At 38.3% G+C, this 13,287-nt stretch overlaps 1 protein-coding gene across 3 annotated transcripts in view; it reads left to right on the forward strand.

Annotated features, from left to right (window-relative positions):
- Nucleotides 1–12,974, forward strand: part of LOC149176028 (P-loop containing nucleoside triphosphate hydrolases superfamily protein) — a 150,004-nt gene extending 137,030 nt beyond the window's left edge. For all 3 annotated transcript variants that reach the window (XM_089419835.1, XM_089419836.1, XM_089419837.1), the window contains 9 exons: nucleotides 6,280–6,571; nucleotides 6,666–8,122; nucleotides 8,214–8,628; nucleotides 8,731–9,629; nucleotides 9,823–9,888; nucleotides 9,985–10,110; nucleotides 10,823–11,070; nucleotides 11,161–12,527; nucleotides 12,671–12,974. In XM_089419835.1, the coding sequence (XP_089275961.1) occupies nucleotides 6,280–6,571; nucleotides 6,666–8,122; nucleotides 8,214–8,628; nucleotides 8,731–9,629; nucleotides 9,823–9,888; nucleotides 9,985–10,110; nucleotides 10,823–11,070; nucleotides 11,161–12,527; nucleotides 12,671–12,870 (5,070 nt within the window). In that variant the 3' untranslated portion in view covers nucleotides 12,871–12,974. The remainder of the gene's footprint in view (nucleotides 1–6,279; nucleotides 6,572–6,665; nucleotides 8,123–8,213; nucleotides 8,629–8,730; nucleotides 9,630–9,822; nucleotides 9,889–9,984; nucleotides 10,111–10,822; nucleotides 11,071–11,160; nucleotides 12,528–12,670) is intronic.
- Nucleotides 12,975–13,287: the final 313 nt, after the last annotated feature.

Below are 13,287 nucleotides of genomic sequence, written 5' to 3' on the forward strand. Positions count from 1 at the left end.
GCACCTTGCTACTTACGGTGTAATAAACCCACTCACCTTTGTAACTCTACCATGATCAACCCTTGTATTTGACTTGGTATCCATAAACCTACTCTTTGATTGTATTATACCTCTCTCAGGGTGTTTGTGTTGGGTATTCATAGACCTACTTGGCATGTTTTGGCCATGACCAATATTATCTTGCGCTGGTCATCCATAAATCCATTTTCAGGTGTATTTGAGTAGGGAATCCATAATTCCACTCCCTATTTTGGCCATGATCAATCTCCGTATTGAGTTAGATAAGCATAACCCCATTATTTGATCTTTTCTCTTTGTAGCTCTCTATACATTTTAAGTGGTGTTGTTGGCAATCTTGTAACCCTCACATTCGGCTATGACCAAGCCCTTTTTGTGCCATTAATGTGATCATTTGTTGTACTACTATGTTATGGTTAATCCTAACATAGCCAATTTTGATATGTAATCTCAATAGTCTTCTTCTTCAAGAATGTGCCCTACTTATGTGGGCTCATAATATTTCTTGGGTGGATGCCCTACTTGTATATAAATGCACAACTTAAACCTTATTTCTAACATCATGTTTTGTGACACATGATCTTGTGATTATATCATTATTCTTTAGCTTATGGGCATTGTTGTTTTATACAAGTGATTAAACCTACAACAAACTATACCTTTGAAGTTCTCTTGATTTAAGGCTATGTTTTTCTCTCTTGTGCATCTTTTGGGCAACTTTAACCCACCTTTTTTCTCCTTTGCTTTCACATTCTTTTTGGGTTGATCGTTTGGTTCCAATTCATCAACATGACAAGTTTTGTAAAAATTGAGCTTGTTCAATTTCCTCGTGTCTCGACTTCTACCATCTCTATTTGGCTTGTGGTTATCCCTTGGTTTACCATTGTGTGCCTCCTTTTGGCTCTAGTCTCGTTGGCCTCATTCATCTTCTTCATGTTTTAATTGTTCTTCTGAAACTTACAATTCCACTATTCACCCTTCTAGTCTCTTCCTTGTGCATTGGTATCCAGTTATCCTTCCATCTCCTTCATTGCATCAATAGCTTCTCTGTACATTCTTAGTTTAGTGGCCCAAATATTTGATTTGATGCTAGGGTGTAAACTTGATATGAACTGGTCATTTGCTCATGTTTTGGTAGCTCAAATCTAGGTGGCCAAATAGTTACTTTATGTGGGGATCATCGTGGATTATCCTTTCTCTCAACTATTTGATAGCCTTTAATTGGGCGAATGTTAAGGGTTTGTCATCAAGATATGTCAATTTTTTTCTTGAATTTGTCCACCACTTCATAGAACATTTGAAATTTTTTCTTATCATGTTTCCATCACCACGTTAATGTTGAGCCTGTTAAGGTTCATTTGAATGCAGCCCATCTACATGGGTAATTGACTTCCCTGACTATCATGTCAGTGTTGAACCCCTTAAGGTCCCTTTGAATGCAATCCATTTACTTGAGTCATTGTCTTCCTTGACCACCTGCCAAAGGGAATCTAGGGTAAAATGGTGGCCATCAACATTTGTGGTACCTAGCATTAGATGTTGGCAGCTTCAAAATGTTTGTCCAACAATTAGGTTGACTTTTCCTGTGCTTCTTTTCTTCATTGGAGCTATCTTTGTTTTTTTCCTTTATTACTTCTCTTGCCATGTTTCTTCTTCTTGTGACTGTGGGAGTCCTTTGATGATTTGTCGAGAGACTAGTTTGGTGTTGAAACTTGATATCACCGCAAGGTGGGCATATATGGGGTTAACTCTGTATGATAGGACTCTAAGGGGGGCATATATAGGGTTAAATGTCATGTAATGTATAAATGTATATGTAATAGGGTCGGCTTAATAGTGGAGGGGCTACATCTTGTTCAATATTGAGCATAGTCCCTTCACTACCCAACGGTGTGATTTCGTTTCTATGTGAAAAGGGCATCTCTGGGTTTACTAGTAATGTTGCCCAAATATTTGACCTAAATTGGTGCTAACTTCCCAAACCTAATTAACAATGCGTACACATCCTTACTGATCGAAAGGGAGTTCACATAAATAGCTTAACCAATAGAATACAACTTAAAAGAGCAATATTGTAATGGATATATAACTGAATGAATTGGAACTAAATTGAGGTACATTATTGGGATATATCATAGCAGCTAACAGAACTTGTTATGCAATAGTGATAAAAATAAAACAATGAACACACAACAATTCAAACAGTTATTGCTTAAGCAAATAACTCTACCAAATGAACTGGGATGAAAGAGTCAGACCCAATACTCATTCATTAGAAGAACATTACCCTAAATATAAACCAGCTTGGACTAACATACAGCAGATTCACCATATAATGCCTAACATGCTTATTTTAGTAAACCATTCACCGATAATTTGGAACAGATTGATTACTTAGCTCAGATGAATATAGTTGTTACAGTGCACAACCTTGGAATGCTGATATCAGCACATGCCTCAACCATTCACTTAGCTTGTGCTCAAAAGAAAGTAACCTAATTCTCTACCGTCACCTTCTTTTTATACTTGAGGCTCACTTGGCCTAGTCAACTTAATCACTGGGCCAAGTGCCTCACCTTTGGTTAATCTACTCAAAATTAATCATACATTAGCCAAAAAGGGCTTAGTTTAAATAAGGGGGTTGTCTCCAACAATCTTGCAAAAAGCATTTTGAGTTAGCCCGATTTGCAGAAAGAAGCCCATGACCTGATGGGGCAGACACAACTTATTAGCAGTAGTGATCCCTGATAACACTTAATAAAGAGACTGAGCACAAACAATCCTCTAGAATAATTGATTACTGTTTTACAAGTGCACGTAATTTGTAAAAGTACATATTTCTACAAGGTGTGTTTTGGCGAATAGTGGAACTGTATGAGTTGAGTTTTTTTAATAAACAAGTCCTGTGAAAGAATATGAGTGGTGAAGTCCCCTAGAAGAACTGTTGCAACTTGCAAGTAAGCCTCATAAGATATGTTTGACGCATAAGATAACTAAAATTGAGGCAGTTAGGTGGTTGCTATAACTGAAATTGTTATTTTCATTAGACAATTGCGTTGAGTTGGTAAACTTAGTTGTCGAAGGCCTTTGTTGATGGTGGATAGTGATATCAAGGCAAAGTCAGGTTGGACTTCCAAGACAGTGTCAGCTCAAGGCTTTTGAAATCCTATTGATGTCAACCAACAATCTTTGTTGGTCTATGCAAGTTGATGTTTGCTCAAGTAATCATAGTACTTGTCCCCTTCCAAAACCCAACAGCCCTCCAGTGCTTGCTTATGCACTTGAGAAACTTGTGTTCTAACTTATTGTAACATTTGCACTTAGACTGATGAGGATATTGTCTAGCATTCATAACATGAACCCAAGGAAGTTTGGACTGTAAATTGTGCTTAATGGATTTGCTGATGGTGGAGTTAAGTCAGAGAATGTGCCTAGTACTCAGGATTCAAATCGGTCGTTTGATAAATCAGATGGGCCTCAATCAATTTCCATCAGAGGTGGAGTCTATGGCTTATGCAGATCAACACTGAACTGCAGGTGTATACCAAGGCTGGGTGAAATGCCATGAACGAAAGCATTACCACCACTAGTTGTTCTAATGATAGTGTTTGGAAAACAATGCTTCGGCAAAAATGAACCAGTTCTTAACAGGGCCTTAAATTGATGGGGAACATGGCTGGTATTGTATAGCTTCTTATATTTCTAATTTTCAAATGTTGTCACATTAGGATACCTTTGACCTGCTTATGGATCTGTTGATCCACTTAGTGAACTGTTTATCTTATTCCTATTCACATGTTTGTTAAAGAGTGGTCAATGTCAATGGAACCTGAAAAGAAACATCAAGTGGAGGACCCTAAAGCCGTTTGGGGCTCATGCAGAGGTGGAGTCTTTGTCTAATGGTAGTGTGTGAACCACATTGGAGAAACTTAAGCTTCAGATGAGGAATCTAAAAGGATCTTTCAGCAAATGAATGAGACCTTACCAGAGCCTCCAGTTTATGAGGGACATCGCTGGCATTGGATAGCTGCTTATATTTCTACTGTTGAGCCTCCATTTACATGTGAGCAGTTTGATAACAGAGGGAGTATAGTTGCACAACCTGGTGATCTGATTTCAAATGATTCTGTCACCATTGATTTCAGAAGAAACATCAAGTGGAGTGAGAGATTGAAAGCCAAGGAAACTTTGAAAAGGGCTGTAGTCTGTGGATGGCTTTGTTTTAGGCATGCTTGATGAACGACAAATTGTTATCCCAAGTGCAAGGGTGAGCATGCATTCACATTTGAGGAAGGTGGACAAGTGTGATTGACAATCTCTACTTGTCCATTCAATAGAGGATTGTGGGAGACCAAGCACAATGGATTTCAAAAGACCAAAATGTGACCTGACACACAAAAAAATTCAGGCTCTTTCATGAGAAGATATTTACTTGCTACGGGGAAACGTGGTTTTGGAAAAAAGATTGGCAACTACAAAGGAAGAGTCGTAGTGATGCTTAATAAGAGACAAAGTTGAAACTTGAGAGAAAAGTCATACCAATGGATTGACATGGTTGGGAAGGGACAAGCAAAGGAGGGTACAACCTCTGTTTCTGATTCACTGTCTTAGTAATACTATAGGCCCTAGGGTATGCATAATTGGACATCTATTTTGTTATCATGGTGCATGTAAGCCAATAAAGGTTTGTCTGGAGGAATGTTGCAGGAACCGTCGCCACCCCCCCCCCCCCCAAGGATCGGGAGGCAGAACCACGTCCCGTACGGATCCGCCACAGATCCTTTGGCGGAACTGCGGATCCGTAAATCGATTCTGCGGTTCCGCCTTTTATTGGCGACTCCTGGAAATTTGGATCCGCGGTTTTTGCTGCCCCTATCTGCAGATCCGGAAAGGATTGGGTGCGGATCTGTGGAGGTTCGGGTGTGGATCCACTGTGGATCGCGAGTGGATCCAAGAGAAGGTGGACGGTTCACATGGTTCCGCAGGCCTTTTTTTGTTTTTTGTTGTTGGAAATTTCGAACTGTTATGTGAGGAACTACACTTTCCAAATACTCCCAAGGTGCCCCTTGAATCTCCCTAGTCGCTTCCTAGATGCTCTCTAATGGTAATGTTAAATTCTTAAAGTAAAAGGATGGAAATGAAAGATAAAGACCATTAAATGACTTAGGATGTTTGAGAGTGGTTCCAACCTCATCAGACTTCATATGTAGAAAATAGAATTTCATATCCCATTCAAAATTCAGCAGACTTAACAGTTTTCAGGATCAATGGGATTTTGGCATTTCATTGGATTATATCATGTATGAGGGCATGTGATTGGCATTTAATCAAGTGCACCAAGCCCTATATGTACCCCAGTGTTGGTGTTGTTGATTGTTGAAATCCTTTGTCATGGCCTTAGCAATTATGTACCGTTCACTCAAGTCCGAATCATTGATCAGGCATGTTAAGCTTTCTCTACCATATTATAAGGCTTGGATTAAGATGTTTGATCAAAACTAGGCAATGTTGACTAATATCCCTATAGAATTGAAGTAGAGGCAAAGGTTAGACAAGAGAAGAGGAATCTAGATTCTAGATGGTTGATGCTGGAATAATTAATCACTAATGTACAATGGGATGCCATATCTATATTGATTTATGTAAAATTATGCAAGTTTTCATGTCTTCTATGACTAATTTGGTATTTTGGATGGTTTTTTAATATATATATATATATATATATATATATATATAGTAGACGCTTCCGAGACACTTTGCTTCCTAGATTTTCGCGAAATAATGCTTCCACGTCCCCGCTTCATGCAACATTGTCTGGAGCACTACAAGAGTGTTCCATATGCCACAGTCATCTGTTTTCTTGTGATAATGAGCTTCCCATATAGGTAGTTGTTCAGGTGCTCCTTATGGAATATATGTACTTGATTTTTATAAATTTCTATAGAGATGAGCTTATATTAGAGAGTTTTTGTTTAATATATAAGAAATATGCCTGGGAGAAAATTCAATGGTGGTGAAGTTGTTAAAATTTAAAGGGTCTCTTTTATCTTTTGTATTAGTTTATATTCCTCCAGAATTGTCATTTGTGCTGTACTGAAGTTATGATTTAGTCAGTGATGTATTCCTTGTATGCATGTGACCTTTAATGTTCATTATTTCTTTCATTTATAAATTCATGTCATGGTTGTTCACATTCCTTTTTGTTTCTATTTTCATTCAATTTAAATTTCAACTTTTGATTTTGATACTGTGCTACATCAGATAACATTTGTCCGCTTACTAGAGATTCTTCCGTTAATTGTTAAACACATGAGCTCTTCCTTGTTCAAACGGTCAAGCCTCTGTGGAGTCGAAGGGGATTCGAGTGTAACCACGTCAAAAACAGTGGATATCCAATGGTTTCATGATTTAATTGATTGGGGCAATTCTCAGCTCATGGTTATACAGAGCTATTGGAAAAAAGCTGTTGGTGGTATATTGAATATATTTAAAGATTTAACCTGTGGACCTTCTGACACTGTTATTCATACCATAAAAGCAATTCTTGAATCAGGTGAGTTTTAAGTTTCTTTTGGGATCAATATTTATTGCATAAGGTGTTCCTGCATTTTCTTCTAAATACCATTCTCATTTTATTTGTTGTACAGACAATATTGTGGTATATCAGTTAAAAGAACAGGTATCTTTCCTTTCCATTTTGAAGCCAGAATATAATGCTTCTTGGTCTCAAAGAGAAAGAGAAAGGAGAACTGTACTTAATCAAGCATTAGATTCTGTAGAAGGAAATCATTTTCATAAGGCTCAGGATACAGTTTATGGGGATTCCTGTGATAATGATGGTGTTGCTGAGTTAAGTAAGGGAAAAATTGAACGTGAGATTATTATTCTTTCTGATGATGAGGTAGAAACAGAAAGAGAGAATTGTGCTCCTTCACAGTCACATGCACATGCACATGCAAAAGGTGGATTTCAGAAGTCACTATCTCTTGAAATTGAAAAGACAATACAAGCTGATGTAAAATCTCGTGATTCTCTCTCAAATCAGAAGAGTTATAGTAACAGCACAGACAGTTTTCCTTTGGTTACAAGCTCTAGCAAGATCTGTCCTATAGATACTACTATGGGGTCTAGTAGCTCTGGTATCAAGGAGCCTCCATTTACATCTGAGCAGTTTGAAAACAGAGGCAGCATAGTCCCACAACCTGGTGACCTGATTTCAAATGTTTCTGTCACCACTGTACATCCCACAGTAACAAAGGATAATTCTTCATCTTTACCTACTGTTAGTGATGAAAAACATGTTTCTAGCTGGAAAGTCCAAGGAAACATCAAAGAACTTAGCAAAAGCAAGATTTTAAACAGAACTGGGGATGCAACAAATTTTGGAACTGGTTTAGAGTCTCATGGCATTGGGCACCAAAAACATGATGCTGAAAATATAGCTGGAATATCCAGTGTGCATAAACCTTCAACTGTCTGCCGTTCTAGTGATGATTTTTGCTTGAAGGAGATGGTATCTGGTAGTAAGGATGATCCTCTTGAAGCTGCACTTGATGCTGCAAGAAATATGCCAACATTATTACCAAAGCCTCCAGCTCCTCCAAAGCGTCAGGTGATCCACCTTCAGATGCCAGTGGAGAATGATAAAGGTAGATTTGATAGGTTGCAAGGTGGGATGAAAAGGTATAAGCCTCCTAGACTAGATGATTGGTACAAACGAATCCTAGAACTAAATTATTTCTCTATAGTCGGAATTGGTCTTCCTGGAAGTGAAACTGAGGATTTGCAGGCAATTAACTTGACAGAAGTGCCTATTTCTTTTCGCTCACCTGATCATTATGTTGATGTTTTCCGGCCTTTGGTTTTGGAAGAATTCAAAGCACAATTGAAACATTCATTTGAAGAGGTATCTTCACCAGAAGACATGTGCTTTGGTAAACTGCATTTGCTGTCCTTAGAGAAAGTTGATGATTTCCACCTTGGGAGATTTATGCCAGATGCTGGAGAAGATGCTGCAGCCAGGGGTTGCTCTGAAAATGACTTGGTCTTGCTTTCGCTAGAACCATTCCAGACTGTTTCTGAGAATGTTCATATGATTGGAAAGGTAGGTTAGAACTGAGCTTTGTATTCTTTTGCTGGACTTTGTGTCACTATGCATATTTTCTTTATGATTATGAATGTATATTGGGTTGCAGGTGGAACGAAGGGAGAGAGATGCTAAAAGCAAATTAAGTATTCTGGTATTAAGGTTATACTTCCAATCTGGTATTCTCCGGCTGACCAAGGCTAGAAGACGTCTCACTGTACGTAGTAAATGGTGTGTGACCCGTCTAATGAGCATTACACCTCAGCTTAGAGAATTCCAGGCACTCTCAGCTGTCAAAGATGTTCCTTTATTGCCTGTCATCCTCAATCCACACAGAGCTGCAACAGCATTTGCTGATGTTTGTAATCAGACTCAAGGTGGAGATATGAAATTGTTTCCAAAGCCATTGAAGGAGTGCTTGAAGGAAGCCTTCAATGAGAGTCAATTCAAAGCGATAAATGCTGTCGTTGAAAGAAGTGATTCACATAAGAACTGTGAACTATCCCTTATTCAGGGCCCTCCAGGTTGATTTTGATACTTTTGCATACATTTTATCATTTGAATGCTTTTTCAATTGTAAAAAGACAGCCAATAACTTGATGAGGTTGCTTTGAATCAATGTGCAGGCACCGGGAAAACAATGACTATTCTTGCCATTGTGAGTGTATTACTTGCCATTAGTAAAACATCAAACAAATCTAGTGGTGGAAATACAAGGGACAATGTCTATACACAACAGGTAGCCACATCAAGTCTGTCTCGAGGCAAATTCAAAATGAGTCAGGCTGCTGCAACAGCAAGGTTATGGCAAGATGCTGGTCATGCTAGGCAGCTGATGAAATACAATAACAAGTCTGCTTGTAAGCCTTTTGAAGTGGAAGGGCCAAGAACATCAAGGGTGCTTGTTTGTGCTCAGTCTAATGCAGCAGTTGATGAATTGGTCTCACGGATATGCAAACATGGTCTCCATGACATCACTGGTAAAAATTATAAGCCTTACATAGTTAGAGTGGGAAATGCAAAAACAGTTCATCCAGATTCTCTGCCTGTCTTCATTGATACATTAGTTGAACAGCGTTTGGGGGAGAAAAAACAGATTGAAGCTGATTCTAGGGATGAGAGGGCACATAATATGACTGCAAAACTGAGATCTGATCTTGAGAAGCTGGTAGAGAGTATTCAGTTTCATGAAGCTCAACGTTCTAATCGTCAAGATGAAGGGACCAACAAACTTTCCACTGAAGATGACACAAAATTGAAATTTTTGTACAAGAGGAAGAGGGCAATTTTTACAGAACTTGCTGCTGCTGAAGCTGAAGAGAAGAAAGCTTTTGAGGATAACTGGGCTATAAAGAGGGCTTTACGAAGGGATATAATAAGGGAAGCAGAGATAGTTGTTACTACATTAAGTGGTTGCGGAGGTGACATCTACTCTGCTTGCATTGAATTGTTTTCTGAGAATAAACATGTCAAATCGGTTGAGAATGCCCTGTTTGATGCAGTGGTGATAGATGAAGCTGCTCAGGTTGTGTTTTGCACCACATCTATCCATGGTTGATTTTTTAGTTTGCTGGTCGTCAGATTTTTCTTTTATCGATTATAGCAGCAAAGCGTACACAAATTTAGACTTCAAGTAGAAAAATAATGAAGCTCATTACAAGCACTACCTTTTAGTTTTTCTAACTGTAACACATCTGTTGAATGTTTTTAATGTTTAGGCTTTAGAACCAGCAACTCTTATCCCTATGCAGCTTCTAAAATCGACAGGCAGCAAATGTGTGATGGTATTTACTGTTTCCTCTAGCAATGTAAATCCGTTTTCATCATTCATTTGCTATAAATGCTGATTGCCTGAAATCTCTTTTTTTTTTGGGCTAAAGGTTGGTGACCCGAAGCAGCTTCCTGCAACAGTATTATCTCATCTTGCTAGCAAGTTTTCCTATGAATGCAGTATGTTTGAACGCCTACAACATGCAGGTTACCCTGTAGCAATGCTTAGTACACAGGTATTTTTATCTGTGATAAGTTGTCATCAAATATATTCATCTTTAGGCAGTTAATATCCATGCTGGAGATGATGCAGTATAATTGTAACCTTTAGCAGCATCTGTTAGTTTGTAAGCAGTTCCACATAGGTGATTCTGGTATCTTATTTAAAATTTATATTTATTCTATTTAAGGTTTTAACCAATGGAATAAAATAGAGAGTCAAAAATTTTGTGGGCAGTTTTATGGTTCCAATACGTAAGCAGGGTATTATCAAATTTATCTTATGATTGGGCCATTTTTCGTAATGATTGCACTGAGAAGTGAGGTCCATTCTACAGCCCAGTGCAAGGGAAATGTGTAATATCATGGCCAATGCTGATGTGGCACCTGGCATAAGTGTGTTCAGCATGGATGGAATGTGTAACAATCATGCAAAAAAAAAAAATTGTAGCGTAAAAATGAAATTTCAAAAAATGAGACAATATATATTCAAACATCAGTGTAGATCCATTTTAACTTGGGATCTTTTAAGCACCTAGAGATTTACATCTCAATTTCTTTTTGATCCCTCTAGGTGCCTACTAGATCTGGAGATAAGATGGCTGTACACTGGTTTTACTGGAAGAAAGGTTGATCTATGGGATTGCTGATGTGAGCACATTATATTTCTTGTACTGATGCTAGTTGTAGTCTGGAACATTAATTGTTATTATTTTTTAAACTTTTCAGTATCGCATGCATCCTGAGATATGCAAATTCCCATCTGCTCATTTTTATGACAATCAATTAAGGGATGGTGGGCCAATGAAAACAAAGAGGACTGCACTATTTCATGAGAACTCTTTCCTAGGACCCTATGTTTTTTATGATGTTGTGGATGGTCGTGAAGAAAGTGGAAGGTCCATCAGATCACAATCCCTTCGCAATGAATCAGAAGTTGAGGTTGCCTTGGAGATTTTGAAATTTCTCAATCTAAGGTAAAATTTGTGGTTTATTGACAGTGTATGTTCATGTATCAATTAAACTTTAATCTGAATATCATCTTATTGACTTTTTGGTTGAGATAGGTATCCTCAGGAATTTCAGCCAGAAAGAATTGGAATCATTACACCTTACAAACAACAACTTAAGGAACTAAGACTACGAGTTACAAATGAATTTGGGCCCAGCATTGCAGGGAAAATGGAATTCAATACTGTTGATGGATTTCAAGGGCGTGAAGTGGATATGCTTATATTTTCAACTGTTCGGGCATCATCAGAAGATAAAAAATTGTCGACTTCAGAATCAGGTGGCATTGGATTTGTCTCAGATGTTAGGCGGATGAATGTTGCTCTGACACGGGCCAAATTTTCTTTATGGATAGTGGGCAATGCCAGGACATTACAGCGAAGTCCTCATTGGGAAGCCTTGCTCAAGAATGTGAAGGAAAGAAAATTGTTTTTTTCAGCTAAGAAGCCATACAAATCTTTGTTTCCGAATGCACTGTTGGGGTTTTCTGCCAAAAGTTGCCTTTATACTGCTTCTAGTGCAAACCAGGCTTCACCAAAGCATTCACGTGGTCATCAAGAAGGGAAGCGCTTTAAAAGGGATAATGGAAATAAGATGGAAGAGAGTTCGCAACTGGGTCCAAAAAGGAATATGGAAGCAAATCCTCTCAACAGTCTGTCTGCAAAGCAGGATAACAGAAAAATGCATACAGAAGCAAGGTTCCAAAATCATTTAGGGATTGAGGCGAAGATGTCTGATGATGCATTGAAGGAAAGAAAGAAAACCCATGGAGGAAAACCATACAAGCCTGATGGTCATTCTGCAAGCAGGATTTCAAATGACAAAAGTCACTTAAATGTAGAAAATGATGAGCACCAAAACAAGCTGGCAATTAATAAATCAGGATTGGTGGGCAAAGTTAAGACAATCACAAACATTCACTGCTTGGCTGAGGAAAAGAATAAAGCCTCTATAACACAGAAACCTAAACCTAAGTTAGATGGAATTTCAAAAGGAAGGGTTCGGGCTATACAAAAAAGAGAGCATCAAATGGATAAAGATATGCATCATACAAAAGATGTCCATATAGACACAGATCCAAACCAGTTAAATGCTTCTAATACTGCATCACAGCAAACAAACACAGTAATGACACCAGGAGAGGAGACGTTGCAACCCAACAAAATTGCTCGATTTCCAAGGGATTCCACTGGTGAGCCTCATGGTCAAAATGAAGTAAACAGTGGTAAAAATATCCACAAAAATTCGAAAGATGATTTGATTGCATTTCGCAAAAGACAACGGGAAGCAGTTAATTCCATTCTGCCTTCAGGGGCTCTCATCCCTTCAAAAAAACCTAATGTTTCTCAGACATCATCTCAAAGGGGATACAGTGACTCTGTTAATGTTGTAAGAAATGGTGTTGGGAATTTACCTAGACAAGGTAAGAAGCTACATCTTTCTCACTCTCTTTTTCGTATCTTTTGTTTGCAGAATGCTATGTTCTACTTTTTTGCTTTTGCTTTTTGCTTAGTGACATCAAGAGGATGTCCATGAATGATTTTCCTAGCTGCTTTTGTTTGGCAGGTTCATCTGATTCAATTGGCAGGCAGTCAGAGAAATCAACTACCAAAATTAAACAGAAATCTCAAATCACTCGTGATCAGAAAGAGCCTTCACCCCAAAGAGACATATCTGATACAGAGGGAAGGTTATATGAAGAGTGGGAGCGATTTGAGAAGAAACTTGCTGAATCAAAAGCTGCTAGATATCCTACAAGAGACTGATGGACAGGGACTTCCAAATTTCTTCCAGACAAAAGAGTGGCAATTTGCTTTTTGGGCGCAAGGCATAATTGATAGAAATCTGCTATTATAATTATATTACCTAATATTTCCAGGATGCATCTTATTACTAGATTCCGTTGCAGGAATTTCTACAATGTCACTATTTATGTGGAAGGCATTATATCTGGTTTGGAACATTTAAAGCAGGTATGCTGCAGTAGTTGCGTGTTGTCTTCAGTCCAGCCAAGCTCCTTAGTGTAAATAAGACTATGTAATCAAAGCTGAACTCTTGTTCACTGTAATATCGATTTTGTATAACTATTTACACTGTACAGCTCTGTTCTGGCTTTTGAAGTGGACTGGGACGGATTGGGCATGTTGAATGACCGGACCTATGAAACTTGTACTATATCTTGA

This window comes from Pinus tabuliformis, chromosome 4_1 (genome assembly GCF_031772625.1).
Source record: "Pinus tabuliformis cultivar Carrire ecotype Pingquan chromosome 4_1, CPIR1, whole genome shotgun sequence".
NCBI classification, from domain to species: domain Eukaryota; kingdom Viridiplantae; phylum Streptophyta; class Pinopsida; order Pinales; family Pinaceae; genus Pinus; species Pinus tabuliformis.